Source organism: Eumetopias jubatus, unplaced genomic scaffold (assembly GCF_037043125.1).
Source record: "Eumetopias jubatus isolate StellerSeaLion01/CBP00866 unplaced genomic scaffold, mEumJub1_p1.0 scaffold_1, whole genome shotgun sequence".
In the NCBI taxonomy this organism is placed as follows: domain Eukaryota; kingdom Metazoa; phylum Chordata; class Mammalia; order Carnivora; family Otariidae; genus Eumetopias; species Eumetopias jubatus.
The window spans coordinates 145,569,082-145,589,843 of record NW_028274807.1 but is presented as its reverse complement, the minus strand read 5'-3'; the positions used below and the strand labels follow the sequence as shown (position 1 = coordinate 145,589,843).

The window sequence follows — 20,762 nt, the reverse complement described above, 5'->3', positions numbered from 1 at the left end:
TCACTTATGCCTCAACAAAGCTGTTTAAAAAAACAAAAACAAAAACATAAGACTGATCCCTGTTAGCTGGCCATCTAAATTTCAGTTTCTGTAAAAGGGCGTAAATAATAACTACCTCATAATTTTGGGTAAGATTAAATGAGTAAAAATTAGGGGCGCCTGGCTGGCTCAGTCAGTAAGGCGTCTGCCTTTGGCTCAGGTGGTGATCTCGGGGTCCTGGGATGGAGCCTCCACAGCGCGCTCCCTGCTCAGCGGGGAGCCTGCTTCTCCCTCTGCGCCTCTCCCCCTGCTTGTGTGCTCTCTCTCTTTCAAATAAATAATCTTTAAAAAAATAAATGAGTAAAAATTAAAAGGATGAAGTGAGATGACATTCTCCCTTGATTCGACTGAAAGCCATGCAGTCATGCTCTGTCCCTCTCTCTCCTGTACTCATGTCCAATCTCTGGCCGGCTCCCTGGGTGACTACCGGAGTGGCTGGGGGCAGAGGTGAAACAGGATCGGCCACGACCTGGTGACTAGATAGTTGCTGAAATGGGGAGGTGGGTACATGGGAAATTGGCATATTATTCTACTTGTGGATATATTTGCATTTCCCATAACTATAATTAAAAAAGATAAACAGTGGCTCCCCATTTCACTGAAGGGAAAAACTGGCCCACGTGGCCCTACATGATTCCCCCACCCTTACCCCTCTGCCCTTATCTCCTCCTACTCACCTCCTCATTCATTGTTCCAGCCCCACCAGCTTCCTCCCTGTTTTTGGAACCTGCCAGATGCGCTCCTGCCTCAGGGCCTTTGCACTTCTCACATTTGAACCTGCTCAAATAGAGTCCTCTCAGTGAGTCCAGCCTGACTGTTCCACTAAAATTATTACCACCACCACCTGTCCCTTTCCATGCCCCCTTCTCTGCTACTTGTCACTTAGCAGTTATTATCTGACATCTTGTATAACTACTTGTTGCTGCCCCCCACCACTTTGGCTGAACCTAAGTTCCATAAAGACAGGAATTCCTGCCTGATGTGTTCACTGTTGAATCCTCAGCACTGAACAGAGTGCACAGTGGGTTCTCGATGAATGAATGAGCTACATATAAATATGCTAGTGGAATGCCTGGGAGGGAGGGAGCACTATGGGATTCATCATAATCTAAAAATATGTCATTGAGTCACTTGATAAACATAAGTTAATTGTTCCATATGTACTTTCTGTCCTGGTCTTTGGAAAATGAAGCTACCACTAATTTTTTTGTCGTTAATTTGTGGGAAGCAGTATGGTAGGGAGGGATTCCCAGAGTCTGTGGAGGTGAGCAGATCTGCTTTGAATCCTGGCTCAGCCACTTGCCAGCTATGTGACCTGCCCAAGTTGCGCAGCCCCTCAGAGCCAGATCTCCTCACTGATGGTGCCTGTTGGAAATGCCCTGCATCAGGGGCTAGGCTGGAAGCCCTGGGATGAGACTTCACCCCTTCCGCAAGAGGGACAAGACCACCTCCAGGACCTGCCCGGCTGCATGCCCCTCTAAGACCTGCTGGTGGGGTGTGCAAACGATGGTTGAAGGCACTGCTCAGGGACGGGCAGGGACATCTCTGAGATCACAAAAGGGGAGGTAACTCAGCCCTGGCCCATTCTGAGGCCCCCTCTCCAATCCCTCTGCCCCTCAAGCCTGAGGTTATAAACAAGTGACTCAGAGGAATGATGGGAGAATGCCCCATAACAGTTCACACTAGTGTCCTGGGGGCTAAATTTAACCCACAGCTGTAGCTTCTGGCACTTTGGGAACAAGTTAATCTTGGTGGCTGAGGCTGTGTGTGTGTGTGTGTGTGTGTGTGTGTGTGTGTGTAGTGGGGGAAGGGTGAAAGTCCAGAGAAGGCTGGGCATCAGGACTGGCTATCCTGGGCCTCTACCCCGACACCCCTTAGATGGTAGACAGGGTGCAAGGGCCCCAAGGCCAAGGTAGCCTCAGGTCAAGCTTAGTATGGACCAAGAACAGTGAGCATAGACAGCTATCCTGGAATATTAAACTCTTAGAGTGTTACTTTTTGAACACTAGAATCCAGACTGTCATTCCCCTAGAATGTTAAAACCCTGGGAATTTAAATACCTAGAATAGTTGAATCCTAGGAAATTACTTTTCTAGCACGTCTGACACCTTACAATGTTAAAACCCTGTGACAGTGTACTCCCAGGAACACTGAGCCTCAGTGCTTCTGAACCTCAGCAGAACTGTAACTGAGGCCCTTAGAATCTAACTCACCCAACTCCCCATTGTGTAGAAAGGGAAACTGAGGCTCAACAGAGCCACGTGACCTGTGCAGGCCCTTCAGAAAAGAGGTGACTGTGTTTACCTAAGGCACCTTCTTGCTTTCTTGCACAGTCTAAGGAGGGTCTCAGATCTGGAGTAGAAAGGGGTAAAGGTCTTCCCAAGGTCCCCAATGAGTGAATGCCTTTCCAAGTTCACTGAACAGGAAACCCAAGCACAGTGGAGTGGCTGGGGTGAGATATACTCCAGGGAGGAAGATGAAGCACCCGGACAGAAAGGCCCAGAAGGCATGAACGAAGGGAGATCTTGGAAGAGGGACACCAAAGCTTCTTGCTCCCTGGCCTGAGGGGCAGAGCTTGGGTCGTCACCTGCCCTCACGGGCACTGCCTGACCAAGGAATGTAGTCGAGGCCTTGTGGTGCTCCATTTAGAAATGAGGCAGCGAGGCCCTCATAGGCCCAAATACCCCACCCCTGTCCCATGAGCCCGTGGGGCTGAGTCAAGGCTGCTCTGGGAGGGGGCCTCTGCCCAGCTGTCCCCTCTGAGTCATGTGCAGGAGGCCAGGCAGCTCGCCTTACAGGGCCCTGTCCAGACTCTATATATAGCCCCGCGAAGACAGCTGCGTAGACCGAGAGTGACCCAGAAGGAAAGCAGGGGAATAGAAAGAGGAGGCCCCTGGCAAGGCAGCGGCACCCCAAGCCACCCACCATGACGCTGGGCTTGGAGCAGGCGGAGGAGCAGCGTCTGTACCAGCAGACGCTCCTGCAGGACGGGCTCAAGGACATGCTGGACCACGGCAAGTTCCTCGACTGTGTGGTGCGGGTGGGTGAGCGCGAGTTCCCGTGCCACCGCCTGGTGCTGGCCGCCTGCAGCCCCTACTTCCGGGCGCGCTTTCTGGCCGAGCCTGAGCGCGCGGGCGAGGTGCGCCTGGAGGAGGTGTCCCCGGACGTGGTGGCGCAGGTGCTGCACTACTTGTACACGTCGGAGATCGCGCTGGACGAGGCGAGCGTGCAGGACTTGTTCGCCGCAGCGCACCGCTTCCAGATCCCGTCCATCTTCACCATCTGCGTGTCCTTCCTACAGAAGCGCCTGTGTCTCGCCAACTGCCTGGCCGTCTTCCGCCTCGGCCTCCTGCTCGACTGCGCGCGCCTGGCCGTGGCCGCCCGCGACTTCATCTGCGCGCGCTTCTCGCTCGTGGCGCGCGATGCCGACTTCCTCGGGCTCTCGGCCGACGAGCTCATCGCCATCATCTCCAGTGACGGCCTCAACGTGGAGAAGGAGGAGGCCGTGTTCGAGGCGGTGATGCGGTGGGCTGGCAGCGGCGACGCCAAGGCGCAGGAGGAGCGCCAGCGCGCGCTGCCCACGGTCTTCGAGAGCGTGCGCTGCCGCCTGCTGCCGCGGGCCTTCCTGGAGAGCCGCGTGGAGAAGCACCCTCTCGTGCGCGCCCAGCCCGAGCTGCTGCGCAAGGTGCAGATGGTGAAGGACGCGCACGAGGGCCGCCTCACCGTGCTGCGCAAGAAGAAGAAGGACAAGGGGAAGGAGGCAGCCGGCGCCAAGGCTGCTGACAAGGGCACGGGCGAAGCCAAGGCAGGGGACGACGAGGAGGAGGCTGAACGCATCATCCCCGGGATCCTCAATGACACTCTGCGCTTTGGCATGTTCCTGCAGGACCTCATCTTCATGCTCAGTGAGGAGGGGGCCGTGGCCTATGACCCAGCGGCCAACGAGTGCTACTGTGCCTCGCTCTCCACCCAGATCCCTAAGAACCACGTCAGCCTCGTGACCAAGGAGAACCAGGTCTTTGTGGCTGGGGGCCTCTTCTACAACGAGGACAACAAAGAGGACCCCATGAGTGCTTACTTCTTGCAGGTGCCTGCCCAGCCCTGGGAGGGGCAGCCAGTGCCGGGTTCTGGGATCGCGGGTGGGGGGTGGGGGTCAGCTTTGGGGCCCATGAGAGGCTTGTGTCTACTTGTTGGGAGGGTGTTATTGGGTTTAGGATGAGATGTAGACCAGGGAGGTTGACTGACAGCCACTTGCCTGAAGGTTGAAGGCAGTTATAGGTAGTTGACAATTAGCTGCATAACTCTGATGTCTCTTTCAGGGGGATGTGAGCCCCAGGGAGGTCTGATATGTTGGAGGCCCTATCTCTGCACAGGGTTTGAGGTCAGGCACAGCAAGGTCAGTGTAGGGGTCAGTCTGGGGCAGGACCTTTGCGTGAGGCCCGGACTGGAGTATAGAACAGAGTGTCCCAAACAAAGGGAGCATCCTGCCTAGTCTTCTCACTGTACAGTTGAGAAAACCGAGGCCCAGAAAGGACCAGTAGAGTGGGGTGACCAGTCCAAGTTGTGGTGTCCCGTGGGATCTCAGAGGGCAGAGATGGTTCCCTGGTGACTGGCCATGTAGGTTTGAGTCCTGCCATCTGGGTGGAATTTGGACACCTGAAGGGGAAGTTAGGGTGCTTCTGCCTGAGGAATGGTGAGCAAGGGACAGAGACTGGAATGAGCCTAGCGAGTGGTGAGCTCAGTGAGGCCTGACCAGGTGTGGAGAAGGGTGAGGGGCAACTCAGTACCAGAGTTAAACCGGGGGCAGGGAGGGAGGGGGGCAGCTCCGCGAGCCAAAGCATATCATGGGACTTGCTTATTTTCTCTGGGGATATTATCCTTCCTGCTTGATAAGGTTGTTTGAAGGTTACAGATGGTTATAAAGTGTTCATCAGCACATTGCTCAGCCTTCAGAAAACTTTCCGGAAAGATGAGCTACAAATATCATTGTAAGACTATGGAGATGGGACAGGGCCGCAGACTTACACTGTAGATTTTAAGGGATGAGGGGCAGAGCTGTATTTGGAGGTTTTCTGTGCAGTGGGCTGCGGTGGAAAACAGAGGGCAGGCAGGCCTCAGTTCCGAAGTTGTAGTGGGGAAGGGACAGGGCTCTGCGTGGGGTGCCCCATCGTGGTGCTGTAATGTGGTCTCTGGGCGTCGACCTCCGGAGGGCCCCGGTTGTTCTCAGCCTGGGTAGGGGGATAGGGTACTGTCTCCAGGGATGGCCTCCAGGCTGCGTTGGCCCTAGCTGGAGACCTGGCCTCCTCTGTGACCCGGGGTGGCTGGGGGAGTGGGGGCGTGGGGGCCGGTGGCTGACTGCACGCCGGGCCCGCAGTTTGACCACCTGGACTCCGAGTGGCTGGGGATGCCGCCGCTGCCCTCGCCGCGCTGCCTCTTCGGCCTGGGAGAGGCTCTCAACTCCATCTACGTGGTCGGCGGCCGAGAGCTCAAGGACGGCGAGCGCAGCCTAGACTCGGTCATGTGCTACGACCGGCAGTGAGCGGGGGCCGGGGGCGGGGTTGAGGGGCCCGGGGGGCGGGGCGGGGCTGGGGGGCGCGGCGGGGGCCGGAGCCAGAGCCCGGGGCTGCGGGCGGAGGCGGGCTTGGGGAGGGGCGGAGCGGCGGGCCGCCGGGTGGGAGCCGGGACCCGAGAGGTGCCGCTAAGGCACCGGGTGCACCCCGAATATGTGCTGGCTGGGTGGGTGAATGCAGAGACAGGGATCCAGCGCGCTCCTGAACCGGGCGCTCGCCCTACTCCGGTCTCCTCCAGGTCGTTCAAATGGGGCGAATCGGATCCGCTGCCTTATGCCGTGTACGGCCACGCGGTGCTCTCCCACATGGACCTGGTCTACGTCCTTGGCGGCAAAGGCAGCGACAGGTGAGGCTCGGGCCTGGAGCGAGTGCAGGAGCAGGGCTGTAGGTTAGAGCGGGAGCACAGTCTCCCCAGGCTGTCGGGGATTTGTGCCGGCTGCCGCGGCAAGGCGTCCGGAGCCACTGAACCGGAGGAGGGGCGCTGTGCTCAGGCTTCCTCCCTCTCACTCACGGTCCCCCACCCCCAGAAAGTGCCTGAAGAAGATGTGTGTCTACGACCCTAAGAAGTTCGAGTGGACCGAGCTGGCCCCCATGCAGACTGCGCGCTCCCTCTTCGGGGCCACCATCCACGATGGCCGCATTTTTGTAGCCGCCGGGGTCACAGACACGGGGCTGACCAGTTCAGCTGAAGTGTACAGCATCGCGGACAACAAGTATGGCTGCTTCCTGCCCCTTCCAGTGGGCAGTCAGGGACCAAGGGCCCCCCTGTGACTGCCTGGCTGTGTGGCTTTGAACCTGTTGGGTCTCTCTGCGGACGGCCCTGGCAGGAACCACGGTCCCTCTGCCTTGACATCAGCACAGGAATAGCCTCTCTCTCCTCATCAGCCATGAGGCGGGCTTCCCCCACAATTGGGGGCCAGGGTTAGGGCCAGCCTGGTCTGCAGGAGAGAGCTCCCAGGAGTGGGGCGGGAGATGCCAGGTTCTTCATTCAGAGAGTCATGCCGGCCAGTGGCCTGGTGCTCCAGATACACTGATGACCAAGACAGAAGCTGCCCGGCCCTGGGAGGTCAGGGGAAAACTGAGCTGGCAGTCCCCTTGGACTTAGCCAGCAAAAGGGATGGCGGGAGAAGGGTGCTCCAGGCCAAGGAAAGTTGGTGACAAGGCAGTTAGGAGAAAAAAAAGGCAGGCCTGTTGGAGGAAAGGTTGGAGGAAGGAAGGTGGGGATGGGGGCCACTGGGGTTGGAGAGGTGGCAAGCAGGGCTAAGGGACTTAATCCTGAGGGCGGTGAAATGCCTGTGATGGGTTTTAGGCTCACATCTGTGTTTTATTAGGTAACAGCTGATGTGGAGAACAGATTAGAGATCTTCCGGGAGGCAGGGGTGCAGCCACAGAGCAGGAGGTGGTGGCGGCATGCAGACGGGGGCACAGTGGCGATGAGGCAGAGGGGATGCACAAGAGAAAGATGTAGGCCAGGGCTTCCCACACTGGGGTATGCACGCGAATCTCCCGGGGCGTCACGTTAAAATGCAGATTCTCATTCTTGGGCCTGGGGAAGAGCCAGAGTGTGTATTTCTAACACCCCTCACGCCGCCCAGGTGATGCTGCTGCTGCTGGTCCACGGGCCGTACTTAGAGTAGCAAGAGTTTAGGAGATAGAAGAAATAAGATTTAGAGATTGATTGGATGTTGGGCATAAGAGGGAGATGTGGATGCTTTTGAGAGAGGGTGGGAGGTCATTTACTGGAGAACCACTGAGGTTAGATCGGAAATGTGAGGGTCCAGTCAGGACATGTGGACATGTGGGATCTGGGAGTGTCCCGGAGGAGCCCACCAGGGCAGAGAGAATGCTGAGCTGGAGAGATTTGGGGCCAACAGTAAACGGAGGGAATGAGCTCCCTCAAGAGAGAGAGTGTAAGAGGGAGAAGCTGAGGCCCAAGCCCCGAGGGATTGGGGAGGCAGATGCATTATCCAGGAAGGACTCTGAGGACATGAGAGGCTGGGCAGGTGGGAGGTGAGAACGTCACATCAGCAGAGATGTGTGTTATGCCTGGATTTTATGCTCTGTGGTGTGCTGGGGACCGGAGAGCTGTTTTGGAGGGTAGGGATGAAGGCCCAACCTCATGGCCAGAGGAGGGGAGTGAAGACACCCTGAGAATAATTGGGCAGTGAAGACGGGAAGAAGGATGGGGCAGGGGCGCCAGGGGAGGGCAGCTCCCCTGGGAGAATTAGTTCAGGAGCAAAGGAGGGCCGCTGGGGAGATCCATGGTGGATTGCACAGGGCAGGCTGGATGCAATGACCAGGGGACCTTGAAGGGAAATGGGAGGGGCAGGAGAATGGGGAAGGCTGGAGGGCGGTCCTGGGAGGGTCAGGACACAGAAGGTTGTGCCAGGAGTATGGGTGCTTGGGATTCGGGTTTCCAAGGGGTGTAGCTGAAGCTGTGGGCGCTGGGGCCGCTGGGTGATGCACCTCTTCACGCCCCCTCCTCCCCGCCAGGTGGGCACCCTTTGAGGCCTTCCCACAGGAACGCAGCTCCCTCAGCCTGGTCAGCCTGGCGGGCACCCTGTATGCCGTCGGTGGCTTTGCCACGCTGGAGACCGAGTCTGGAGAGTTGGTCCCCACAGAGCTCAACGACATCTGGAGGTGAGCCCGGGGCCCAGGGAGGTGAGGGAAGCCCCCGAGCCAGGCTGAGGCCCCCCAGCGGCACCTGGCTAGTTCATCCGGGGCTGGGGTGATCCCTCTTCCGGGGAGTCCCGTGTGGAAGGGACAGCGGACACACCCTGCTCAGCCCAGTCTTTCCGGTTTGGCTGGCAAGGGCCCGGTTTGCTCACAGGGCGCCATGCCCCGCTGTGGAGCATCAAGTGAGCCGCAGGCTGGAGCTGCCCCAAGCTTAGGGCCCAGACCCAAGGAAACAGGCTCCAGGGAGTAGAGGGGGCCCTGAAGAGGCAGCCAGGCCTTTCCTCCCCACTCCGTCCTGGGTACTCTTGCTGGAGGGGTGAGCTGGGGCCAGGATTGAGAAGAAGCTGGACCCCAACTTCTGAGAGCCATCGCTTTCCATGTTGGCCCTTCCTGGGGGTGGAGGGAAGAGGTTTCGGTGCCTGGGGCACCTGCTAAACCTTCAGTTATTCTCAGGGCTCCATGGGGGCGGGTGGGTCTTGGGGGCACTTCCGGAGTGCTGAGTACAGAATTCTCCAGAGGAGGGGCTGTGGAGATGCAGGCCTTCGTGGAGGCGTGGGACATTCCTTGAGAGGTGACCCTTCCTGGAATGTGGGGTGGCTGTTCTTTGGGGGTGGGCCTTGTGTGTGTGTGTGTGTCGGGGGGGGGTCCTTTCCCAGGACATGAGAATTCTCCAGGATCAGATCTTTCTGGAGCCGGGCCTGGGGCTTCGGGGACACTCCCCAGGGGTAGGCATCGTCAGCCACCCCTCTCCGCGGGGGCCCCCTCTGCCCTCGGCTGACCCAGCTCCGTGTCCCACTCCTCCCTCCCACCCCCAGATATAATGAGGACGAGAAGAAGTGGGAGGGCGTCCTGAGGGAGATAGCCTACGCAGCCGGCGCCACCTTCCTACCCGTGCGGCTCAACGTGCTGCGCCTGACCAAGATGTGACCAGCCCCGAGGGCCCGAACTAAGTACCCCCCCGCCCCGCACCCTGCGGCCACACAGGCCTGGACTTTTGAGGGCTCCGGAGAGGAGGCTGGGAGAAGCCCAAGGCCGCCTGGGTCCCGCTGTGCCATCTGGGGTGCTCTTCACCAGGGGAGGGAGATCGCTGGCCAGTCCTGGCCTTTCCGGCAGGGACCAGGAACTTAGGGCTCTCCGGTGTCCCCATATCCCCGGTCTTCTTGTTCCGTGAGCCAGAACCGCAGGGAGGTTGCATCCTGGGCCAGTCCCAGCCCACCTGCGTGCGGGTGGGTGTACCCGCAGGACTCCATCTCCTCGCCTGTCAGGTGGAGAGTGTCCCTTCCAAGCACACTCTGCAGCCTGGGTAAGTCACCTTCCTTAAGAGGAATAAAGTGCCTTCTGAGCAAGTGGCTCAGGGTCTGGAATCAGGTCCTCCAAGGGTCAGTGGCCAGGTGGTTGAAGATTCCAGGCTTCGGTGTTCAGCTGCTGGGTTGCCCAGGTCAGTGGCCTCCACACTCCACGTGGGTATCCCCTCCACATTCTGTGTGCACCCGCCTCCCTGGGGCCCAGAACCCCCACCTCATGGACAAGGAGCCAGGAGATTGCTGGTGGAAGGGACAAGGGAACAGCCAAACTGTGGTAGAAAAGTCTTTTATTCTAGCAGTCAGGCCCCATCCGGCCTGGGCCTGGGCCTGGGCCCGGGAATAGCTGAGCAGAGCCTACCCCTCTCCCCTCTGCCTCCTCCCACCTACTCCGGCTTCTCTTTGTCCCGCTTCTGCTCCTCCTCTAGGGCCAGGGTTCGCTCTCGCTCCTTCACCAGCTGGACACCACAGTAGGTGACAAATAGGACGGCCAGAGTGGTCGGGGGGAACCCTGTGTGGGGAAGAGGTCATTGATGCCTGGGAGCAGGACCCCAGCCTCAGGGACTCTTTTCTTCTCATGCCCCTCCCCCCTTGACTGGCCCGCCCCGCTAGGTCCCCGGGGTGTTGGGTTGGGGTGGGGGCGTTTCAGGAGGTCACAGTCCTCCAGGTTGATGCCTGGCATCTTCTGTATCCACACCTCCCCCCGTCCCTCACCTGTGAGTAGCAGGCGCCTGGCAACCAGCTCTGTGAACTCAAGACTGTTCAGGCTTACAAGGTTGTACATGATGATGGCCCAGAAGTTCATGGCCCCAAAGAGGGCCCGGACCCTGCGAGACATCTGCTCCGACAGAGAGGCCTGCCCAGGCCAGGAAAGCATTGGCAGTGGGGCAAGAGAGCAAGGGGAAAGAGCACACAGTTGGTCAGAGGTCCTGCCCACAGGGCTCCCCCAGGTCCTGGGCATGTGCTTGGGTCTCTGAGAATCCCCAGGGCAGCCCTCTTTCGTTGTTAAAGATGGGAATACTGAGGACCAGAGAGAGGGGAGGGGCCTGACCAACACAGCCTGGCCCAGGTGTCCACACTCCACAGAGGGGGTGCTAGATACCCAGAGGGGGAGCCATTGCCCTGACAGCCAGGAAGTTGTGGTGAGAAAGTTCCGGACTGGGGGCCAGGTGTGGCTGGAAGACTCCAGAGAGCAGCAGTGCACTCCCTCCAGTGACCCAGCCAACCCCTGCCCCAGGCCTTCCCCACTCACCTCAATCTGTGCTAGGGGCCCCCACTCTGCCAGCTTCTGCACCCAGAGTTCAAAGTTGAGGCCAAAGCAGTTAAGGAATGACCACAGGTAAACAATATCACAAGGTCCAAGCCACAGAGTAGTGATGGCAAAGGTGGCCACGGTGGCCCCCAGCTCTGGAATCACCTCGGAGTGCTCCCCACCAATGTGGTCATACACATACCTGCAAGAAAGGCAGGAGAAAGGACCAGCAGGGGTGTGGGAGAGGGCAGGTAGGAGACGGGCAAAGGACATGCCACCAGGGCAGCCTTCCTCAACACCATCATCCCGGGCACATCTAACATCCCTGACCTCAGATGGCTGCTCCTCTTCTGCCCAACTTCAGAATGCGGAAGGCTCAGCTTTGAACTTCGGTGTCTCCTCATCCGTTCCCCAAGCGATCTCATCCAGACCCAAGACTTTGAACACCGTTTCTAGGCTGATGAGCCCCAAGTCTATGTCTCTAGGCTGCTGTCTTGACTCACACATCTAACTGTCACCAGACATCTCACTTGAATGACAGAGTCCCCCATCTCTGTCCAAACCTGCTGCATCCTCATCTCAGACAATGACACTTCCATCCATTCAGTTGCATTGAGAAGACTGGGCGCCATCTTGGACTATCAGTTCCCCTCTCCACGTCCAAGCCAGCAAATTCTATGGGCTCCACGCAGTCCTGACTGCTTCTTGCCACCCCCACTACACCACCCTTGCCCAGCGGGTCGTCTCCTCTCATAGATTATTGCAAGAGTCTCTTAAGTCACGTCCCTGCCTCTGCCTTGGACCCCTACCATCCGTTCTCCACATAGCAGCCAGAGTCAGAGCACATGACTTCCACAATCAAAGGCTCCCCATTACAATTAGAATAAACCACCTCCCTACTAAGGCTAGAAGATCCCACGATGTCTGGTTTCCGCCTCCCTCCCTGACCTCCTCACCCACCATTTCCTGCTCATTCTTGCCTTACTGGCCTTCCTGTCCCTCAGACACAGGCAGCTGGTTCCTGCCTCAAACCTATGCCCTTGTTCCTTCTCCCTCGAATTCTCTTCCCTAGATTTCCTTATCACTCAAGTCTCAATTCAACTATCATCCCACAGAGGCCTGCCCAGAGCACAACTGTGGAAACTTCTACCCTGTGGCCAGCTTCTATCCCATTACACTTGTTTGGTTTTTTTTCATAATGCTTACCACTCTCTAAAATTGTTTTATTTATGTGTTTGTTTACCTGTTTATAGTCTGTTTCTCCCCACTAGACTGTAAGCTCCATGAGTTCAGGGTCTTTGCCATGTTCACTGCTGTATCCCCAGTGCCTAGAACAGTGCCTGGCACATAGTAGGTACTCAGTAAATATTTGTTAAATAAATTCAGTAGAAGACCCATTGAGTAACTGACCTCTTCATGCCTTGACCTCTTCATTTCCAGTGGTTGCTTCTCCACGCCATCTCAGCCACCCACTCCCATGGTCATACTCCAACTTTGTTACCGCTTGAAATTTCATTCCCTCCTAGTTATCATTCTCCACCCAGCTCCTCCTGACATGCCCCCCACCAGCTCCAGTTCTTCAATCTCATTGACCCCTCCCCCTCCCCCCCTTCCTCACCTTGCAACCCTATTTTTACCACCCTCTTTAACTGGCTTAAATTCAATGATCATCATTATAAATAACCTAAAACCCCTCATCCTTCACTTCTTCCTTCTCACCAATCTGGGAGAGCCCAGTCTCCCATGGTCTCCTCACCTGCACCCAAGAAGCTAAGCTCTGATAAGGAAAATCTCACACCTTTACATGCTGGAGTCCATAAATCCACTACCTCCAACCCCACCTGGGCTCTCAATGCCAAGGTGTCTGTAGTCAGCTGCTGCTTCTGCCGTGCTCCCCAGTGGCTACTCCACCCTTATCTCTCCCCCAACTGTGAGCGGGTGTGGTGGGTGAGCTAGGCAAGAGGAAACGGGGCACGAAGATGCTGTCTCCCTCTGTGCCCAACCTGGCATCTCTCAGCTGGTGACCTTGCCTCCTACTTCATGCAGAAAACTGAAGGCTTCAGGTGGATCCCTTACTTCTCGACACTAACCCGCCACCCTGCATCCATGCTGGCTTCTGTTCCTCCTCCCTGTCCTGAAGCCAAGCCTCTGCCTAGCACTGGTTCCATCACCTCCTCCTTCCTTGGGGACCTCACTCTATCAATCACCCCTCTATCCTGCCTCCCCAACTTAGACTTCCTCTTAGCAACCGAGCATGTCCCACTATTTGCTGTCTTAAGACACCTCACTTCTCCCTTCAGCAACTCCTCTGTCTCCGCCTCAGTAGCTAGCTTCCCCAGCAGCATCTGACCCAGCTGGCCCCACCGAGCCTGGATGCCCTTCCTTGGTTCCAGACTGTCACGTGGTCTTGACTGTTCTCCTCTGACCACACCTTTCAGTCCCTTCTGCCACTCTCTCTTCTCCCCCGGTGGGAGTCCTTCCTGCTCCAATCTCAGCCACACCTTCTCTCTCCTCTTCTTTACTCTCTCTCCTTGGGACTTAGGCACTCCCAAGGACTAAAGACCACCCTCCCCCACTCATAAGGCTCGGAGCTGCTTCGGTCCTCCAGACTTCTCTGAACCCCAGACCCTCAGACCCAACCACCTCCCTGAACCTCCACAAGGATGTCTCCCAGATTCCAACCATTTCTCACACAGAACCCCTCTCTGGATGCTGCCCCTCCATCTTCCCAGGCATAGGAATCTGGGAGTCATTTCCGTCTCCTTCTTGATCCCCTCAATCCATGGCCAAGTCCTGTCCAGGCTCCGTGCTGTGTGTCTTGACTCCAACCGTTTCTCTCACCTCCAGCGCCCCCACCCATGTCCAAACTTCTGTCTTTCACCTAGACCTCTGTGACGACCTCCTCCTTGCTTCCTCTGGCCCAGGGCTGATCTTTTAAAATGTGGACCCATCTCTGCACTGCCTTGCTCAGACACCTGGCGCGATGACTGTGACCATTACCCCACCCCACCCCAACTCACTTGCAAAGCCAGTCGTTGATGCCACGGTCAAAGTGCCTGAGGGAGGAGGGCAGATGGGTGTGAATCAGCCAGGAGCAGTGCTCCGGGGGAATGGGGGAAAGAGGCTACGGGAAGGTGGGGATCCCAGTGGCGTGTCCCCCAGACCTCACACTCACGTTTCGGCGAAGACATAGAGCGCGGTGATGCACTTAGGAGGCTGGGGAGGGTCCAAGTGGTCAAGGCGCGCCACTGTGTTGACCACGCCGAAGAGGACGGCCGCCTTCACCCAGTCGTACACCAGGTTTGAGTAGGCTAGGACAGCTGGGGATAGGGTGTCGTCCCTGACTGGGGGGCGTCGCGCAGGTCTCCGCTCCCCGGATCCCTCAAATCGTGGTGGGGAGGCACGGAGCCAGGCCCTCCCCTACGGCCTCTCTCCGCAGGTCAAAGGGGAGGTCCTGGCAGCCGGCCCGCCCCCACGGAGACCCCCCCACCCCCCATTCCCTGGGGGAGGAGCCGGCGCGGCCAGCCCCAGGGAGACCCCACCCAAGCCGTGGTAATCAACCAGAGACCCTCATGAGGCAGCTCTGTCCCTGCCGCTCTGGCCTCATAGAACAAAGCTAACTCCAAGTCCCAGGCATTTCAAAGAGTAAAATCCCGCCCCCCCCCCCACCCTTGGATAGGTGCTGTGCCCTCGCAGGGTGTCAGCTTCCCAGCAGCGACGCCATGGGGACGCAGAGGGTCTGTCTTTCCGTCTTTCCCAGTCCCTGTTCTGGCCGGGTCGCACACCCACCGAGGGCGCTGTCCGGGAGGCGGTTGGCAAACTTGAGGTCACTGGGGATGGTGAGGATGTAGAAGAAGTGGAAGAAGATGTCCACGGCCATGATGGCCACGACGCTGAGGCAGGCCTGGGCCCGGATGCGCCACAGCTCACCCTCGCGCCTCACCGGCTCCACCTGACTCATCTGGGGGATGCGGAGCATCTGAGTGGGGAGGCAAGGCCTGCCGGAGGCATCCTGTCTGGATGGGGGGGGCACCAACTGTCTGGGGATCAAGGTGAGGGGAGACACGCCTGCATCCTGGCGGCTGTGCCTGAGAGTGGAGTCACTTCTCCAGCCTGTGGTCCCCGTCTGAGCAGGGAATGTGACCCCATGCTGGGGTCTGAGGAGGCAGGGTATTATGGCTTCATCCTGGGGTCCTGCCTGAGGGTGAGGACACAGCCTGCCCTGGGAGTCCTAGCTGAGATGGAAGCCCCGGTCTGAAGAGGAACCCAGCCCTGTTCTGGAAGCCCACAGGGTGTCCGCTCACCTGAGCGTGGAAGCGATCAAAGGTCATGATGGGCCCGAAGAAGAAGAAAGGCAGGTAGAAGTTGTACTTGAGCAGGTCACCTAGGGAGTAGCGGCGGTCAGGGTGGGCACAGCTCTCCAGCGCAAAGCTGGTACAACGCAGCACGGTGAAACCGCTGCCCCCGTGAAACAGCACCTCTTGAAGATCAAAAGTGCCTGTTACAAACCCGCTCTGGATGGGAGAGAACAGGCCGCCAGCTCACCAGGTGCCCCATCTCTGGGAAGCCCACCCAGCTTCCCATAGGGGCCCAGCGTTGTCCTGGCCCCTTCCTCTCTTGCAGAGCCAATCAACACTGGCCACTGAGGGCTAATTCATGTTGAGTGCTTGGACAGAGCAGGGAACGAGCTGGACATGTCCCCGCTGCGGTGCAGGGGACCACTTTGTGGGCGGGTATGTGCCTCAGTCAAAGGTTTGGAGACAGGTGGGAAAGTGAAGGAAATGCTTGGGGGAGACTCCAAAAGCAAGGGCTTTAGATGGGGTGAGCAGTTTGGGGTCCTCTTCTTGCACCCTCCACCCTTGCCCTTCCCCAGTGCACACCTGCCAGGAGATGAGGGGATCCAGCTTGAAGGAGGCAAGGCTGGCCAGGCCGAGGCCAAGACAGAGCCAGGGCTGGCCCAAGAGTGAGGCCACATAGAGGCTGACACAGTGGGCAAGCAGCAGCCCCAGGTACCAAGGGCCCATCGTGCCCAGCACAGCCAGGGCCCCATACACGGCATACATCCAGGAGCGGAGCTGTGGACAGGGAGAAGGAATGGTTTATCTATCCATACAAGTGGAAGTGGGACCCCAACCCTTGTAGCTCAAGGGGACCCGGCAGGGGAGGCTGGGGTGGCTCAGGTCCAGCTCACCTGGGGGGCAACCATCGTGCAGAGTTTAGCAAACAGCACATGTCCAGAAAGGGCGAAGATGATGATGTTTCGGAAGGAGGTGAACCACATCACCCACTCGAAGTCAGCCACGTCCTGGGGCAGGCAGGCCCGGGCAGGTTAAGGAGGAGGCAGCGGGCAGGATGGGCTGGCGCTAGAGCTGAGCAGAGTCCCAGCACCTACCTCCCCAACCCCCATATTCTTACATATTAGAGGACAGCCATGGCTGGAGGCCCTCGCCTTCCCCTCTGGGGGAAGTGCCAGCCAGGTAGGTAGAGAGAAACGAGGGGTACCATGTGTGCTGCCCTGCCCCCCAGAACTCCCCCTCTTCAGCATATTGCCTGACATTCCACCATTAATGGCATTGTTCCTGGGAAGGATGGTGCTGGAGGCCCCCGCTGAAGCATGTCTCAATTTATTTCCTAAATGAGCAGTGTCTGGGGGCAGGCTTGATGTGGCCCCAGGAGGACACAGGACGGGCCAGTGGGGAAATGGAAGGCTCTGAAGCTCAAGCCAGAGACCCTCCTCACTGTGAGCCCTCTGTTACATGGGAACATCTGGAACGGGGGAGAGTCGGAAAGGGTCCGGGGTGGGAGAGACATGCCAGGGATCGGGCACCTCAGTCAGGGACCCTGGAGTGTGGGGGACCTACCATCTTCCGGCCAATGTACTCCCAGCCAGGTCTCACAGACTCCCGGAAAGCCTTCCTGTGGGCCCCATCTGAGAACAGAGTGTGGCCTCAGTGGGGGCTGCGGGGACTTCACACCCATACCTGCCCCTACAGCAAGGCTGATCCCCACCCTAGAGGGATGGGAATGGGTCTAGGTCTCTCTCTCTCTGCCTCTGCTTCTCTCTGGGTCTCATTGTGTGTCTCGGGCCAGGTCCTGCCTGTACCCCCAAGTGTCTGAGTCTCCCTCTCTCTCTGTGGCTCTGTGTGCGGGTCTCTGTCAGTGCCTCTGCATCTGTCTCTCCCTGTGACTACACCTAGCTCAGCCCAAACCCCCGGGCTTAGGGACTATCCTGGGTCTGGAGCCTTGAAGTTTATGGCCTTGCTGGGTGGAACCCTGAGGCCCGCAGGAGAAGAAGGGTCCCACCCCCTGCTCCAGAGCCCGGCCGTTACCTTGTGAAGCTTCAAGGAGACCCCGACCAGCATAGGCCAGAGCCCCACTCAGCACCAGGGAGTATAAGCCCAGCTCCGCCGCGGGCAACGCTGTCTTGATGCCCATAGCCTGGATGGCGCTGGGGGAGACAGATCGGGTGAGGGCACTGCTGCCCCCCAGCCCTGCCTAGCCCCAGCTGATGGTTCCCCACAGAGGTGATGGGGATCCCATTCTGAAGAGAGATTGCCCCTCCTGCCCTCCGGGGATCTCACGCTATTAACCCATCTTATCCCCATCCCCCACCCCTCCCCTCCCAGATGCCCTAACATCCGGTGCCCATTCCTAGCAGCTGTTCTCGCTCCCCCCCCCTTTGAAGGCTTTTGAAAGCCTAATCTTCACTCTCAGCCTGCCTGCCTCACCTTCATTTACTCCTTCATACCTTTCAGGTGGACGGGTCCCCACCCTTTGCTCGCACTGCTCCTGCCGAGGCCTCAGATAACCTTCACGTGGAGGGACTCCATCTGTGTCACCCCAATCATGTTCCTGGCCCTCAGGGTCCCCACCCCCCTCAGTAAGCCTCCTTCAGCTCCTGACAATGTCCCCCCTCCAATACCCCCTTCTTGGATTCCCACACCCCTCCAGAGCTGCCTTTACTTCCCTGAGATCTCCTGGCCTCCCAGGTCCTGTCCCCAGCATTAAGCTTCCTGACCTCTCATTCAGCCTCCAGCCTCACTGATTCCCATTGCCCCAGCCAGCCCCTGAGCCCCAGCCTGCCACTTCCCCGGTCCCTGCCTTGTGTGCGTGGCCACACCGCCCACTCTCTCAGTGCTTGTGTATTCAGGCCCTGGATGCTGGCTAGAGGCGGTGCTATTTGAAGAGGTGCCCTGGGGCAGTGGATGTGGGGCCAGGCAGGGCCAGACAGCCCCAGGGAGGGTGCTGGCCTCTGTCCAAGGTGCTGACCGCTATCAGGCTCAGGGTGAGCCTAGCCACGCCCTTCTTCCAGGGCCTAGTTCATCCCCAGGAGTCCTGCTGGGCCACCCCCTCCTATGCTCCAGCCTGGCCTTGGGCTTTCCCAAGGGTGCCACGGTTAACAGACCCGGGGCCAAATTAAAGGGAGGAACATGTCCAGGCACTTTCTTGTGCTGGGCTGGGCCAAGAGGTGGCTGGCATGGCCCTGTCTCCCACCCCTGATCCTCCCCCAAATCTCCCTTCCCAATGATGCAACCAGCTCTCCCAGGCCCCCACGGTCAGCATTCTCCCCACTACATAGACAGAGGGGTCATGGGCCAGAGAGGGGCAGGGATCTGTCAAGGTCACACAGTAAGCCTGGGACAGGGTTGTGTATTCCCAGTGAGCCCTCCGGAATCTCAGTTAAGAGCATTGCTGCTGCTGCCCATACCAGGGGGCTTCCCAGACTGACCTCTGCACTGTTGGCCTGAGGGCTGAGGCGCCTCCTCATCGGCCAGGTCGGGGGAGGGAGGCCTGGAGGATCGGGTTAATGGAGCAGGAGTTTGAAACCGGAGCACAGTGAAGAGCCCATGAAATAGCTTTGTCAGCTGCCTCCCACTTGCCACTTTCCAATTTTAGCTCCCCATGGCCGGTGCGGGGTGTCCCCAGTGAGGCCTCTGTGAGCAGGGCCAGAGCTGGCCCCCGGCCTGGGACCACTTCCGATAGACCCCCGGACCTGGGCCCCCATTGGATACAGCGGTGCCCCCTGCCCCCTGGTCCTGCCTACCTCAGGTACACCTGAGGTAAAGACTGCTTTAGGGCTGGAAGTCTGGGATGAGGGGCTTGAGGTGGGCTCCATAGGTCTCAAGGACCCCAGAGTGGCTGAATCCCCGGCTGGCACTGACCTTGAGGAGTCTGTGAGGGACCCTGGCACACTGCCCACCTCGGGGCTCCGGGGTCCTGCGTCCAACCGTGCGTCCGTCCGACCAGCTAGGCTCTGGAGCCACAGTGGGGTGTGTCCAACCCTGGGGTCCCCACCCTCTCAAGGCTATGAGCGGTGAGTGGTGACAGCAGGAGGAGGGTGGAGGAGGGCAGGGAGGAGGTGGCCTTCCTGGAGCGGAGCTGAGCAGAGTGGAGCGGAGCCGAGCGCTGCAGAGCTGCTGGCCACAGGGAGCCGCAGGGAGGATCGTGGGGGGTGGGGGGTGGGGAAGGGGTAGGGGAAGGGGTGGCCAGTGGTATAGGCTCCAACAGGGACACCTGGGCCTCACTTCAGCTTGCCTCTCCTGGTCTGTAGAGCCTGTGCCTCCCTCTCACTGCTGGCCAGGACTCCCCTCTTCCAGGAAGCCTTTCAGGCAGCCCTCACTGACCTCTTGTGAGCTGTGCCTCCACTGCATGCACACACATGCACACTTCATGCTCAGCTCCATACTCTAGCCTGCACCTTTACATGTGAACTCCCAAGGGCTGTCCCGGGGCAGATCCATCTAGCCCCCTGCTCTGGTTCATTTCATTATGCCAAGAGTCCGATAGCTGACCAGGCATTAGCGCCTGGGGGAGGACTGGCTTGACTAGTAGGATTGGAACTGGCCTGAGACAGGTGGCAGAGGGGGTCCCATACCCCAGCCCTGTCCCACAGGCAGTTGCCCAGGTGGAGGGGTGCTCGCAGGGTCACTGGGCAAGGCTTAACTAGCTTCCTGAAGTGGCTGGCATCTCTTGAGTGTCCCTAACCAACCGGGAGCCCTCTGGGGGCAGGGGACATGGCCCTCACTCGTGCAAGGGGCAGCCAAGGCCTCAGCCCAGCCTTCCCAGTGGGGAAGGGTATCCTGAAGAACCTGCCAAGAGGACAGGAACATCTGACAGTCTCCCTTTAGGAGGAGGACCTCAGCGTCTAGGGGAGCTGTATCTGTGCCATCTCTGTCGGGCCAGTTCATGCATATGCAGTGAGCAGGATCTGGAGTCTGGGGCGTTGAAGGAGCTGTGTGACTGTAACAAGTCACAGGACAGGTCCTGGAGCTCCTGCTGATCCCTTGACTCCAGCCACGGGCTCAGCGGAGGATGGGGAAGGAAAGTGCTGTGCCCTGTGTCCCTCCCCCATCCTCTAGCAGGGGAACATCCAGAGTCTGACCAAGGTCTGAGAAGGGGAGGGAGCGGCTCCTACCCTCCCACAATGCCCTTAGGCAATGAGCTGCCTCCCAAGCAGACACATTGGCCCAGAGGAAGAAGCAAGGAGACCTCAGCATACATACCACACAGAACGACACGGAGGCCTTCATCACTGGTGCCCGGCCCCGAGAAGTGTACACGAAGATCACTGCACAGAATAGGGGCCGGGTGAGGGCTGCCGTTGGGATCGTGGGCACCAGAGCTGGCCAGCATCAGGGATGGATGCCTGAGCCAGACCGCAGGGGTTAGGGAGGGCTTCCTGGACAGGGGTGGGGGTGGGCGTACACCTGAGCAGAGTCCTAAGGTAGAGTCAATGGTTGTTAGAAGGGTAGTAAGCTAATCACAGTAGCCGGGCACAGTTCTAAGGCTTTACATGGACTCTTTAATGTCACCACAACCCCTAGGGAAGGTGTTAACATTTCCCCAGTTGATAGCAAAGGATACTGACGCACAAGGAGGTCAGCCCCGTAAGCTTCTGGAGCTGATCACCCTGCAGGGGCAAGA

General features: G+C 58.6%; 2 protein-coding genes across 3 annotated transcripts; one reads left to right on the top strand and one right to left on the bottom strand.

The window, feature by feature from the left end:
• Positions 1 to 2,965: 2,965 nt before the first annotated feature.
• KLHL40 (kelch like family member 40) lies at positions 2,966 to 9,212 on the top strand. Its single transcript, XM_028107187.2, has 6 exons — positions 2,966 to 4,126; positions 5,414 to 5,574; positions 5,848 to 5,955; positions 6,137 to 6,322; positions 8,103 to 8,249; positions 9,101 to 9,212. Exons 1-6 carry the CDS (start codon positions 2,966 to 2,968, stop codon positions 9,210 to 9,212), a joined length of 1,875 nt encoding a protein of 624 aa, XP_027962988.1.
• A 760-nt stretch (positions 9,213 to 9,972) lies between these two features.
• HHATL (hedgehog acyltransferase like) lies at positions 9,973 to 17,273 on the bottom strand. Of its 2 annotated transcripts, XM_028107162.2 has the most exons (11): positions 17,168 to 17,273; positions 16,700 to 16,767; positions 16,030 to 16,143; positions 15,719 to 15,913; positions 15,143 to 15,352; positions 14,628 to 14,799; positions 14,014 to 14,158; positions 13,859 to 13,894; positions 10,839 to 11,040; positions 10,301 to 10,442; positions 9,973 to 10,097 (listed from the first exon to the last, which is right to left on the bottom strand). In XM_028107162.2, exons 1-11 carry the CDS (start codon positions 17,271 to 17,273, stop codon positions 9,973 to 9,975), a joined length of 1,515 nt encoding a protein of 504 aa, XP_027962963.1. The 2 variants fall into 2 exon arrangements, with proteins under 2 accessions (XP_027962963.1, XP_087877464.1); XM_088021338.1 differs by having other exon boundaries at positions 10,038 to 10,442.
• Positions 17,274 to 20,762: the final 3,489 nt, after the last annotated feature.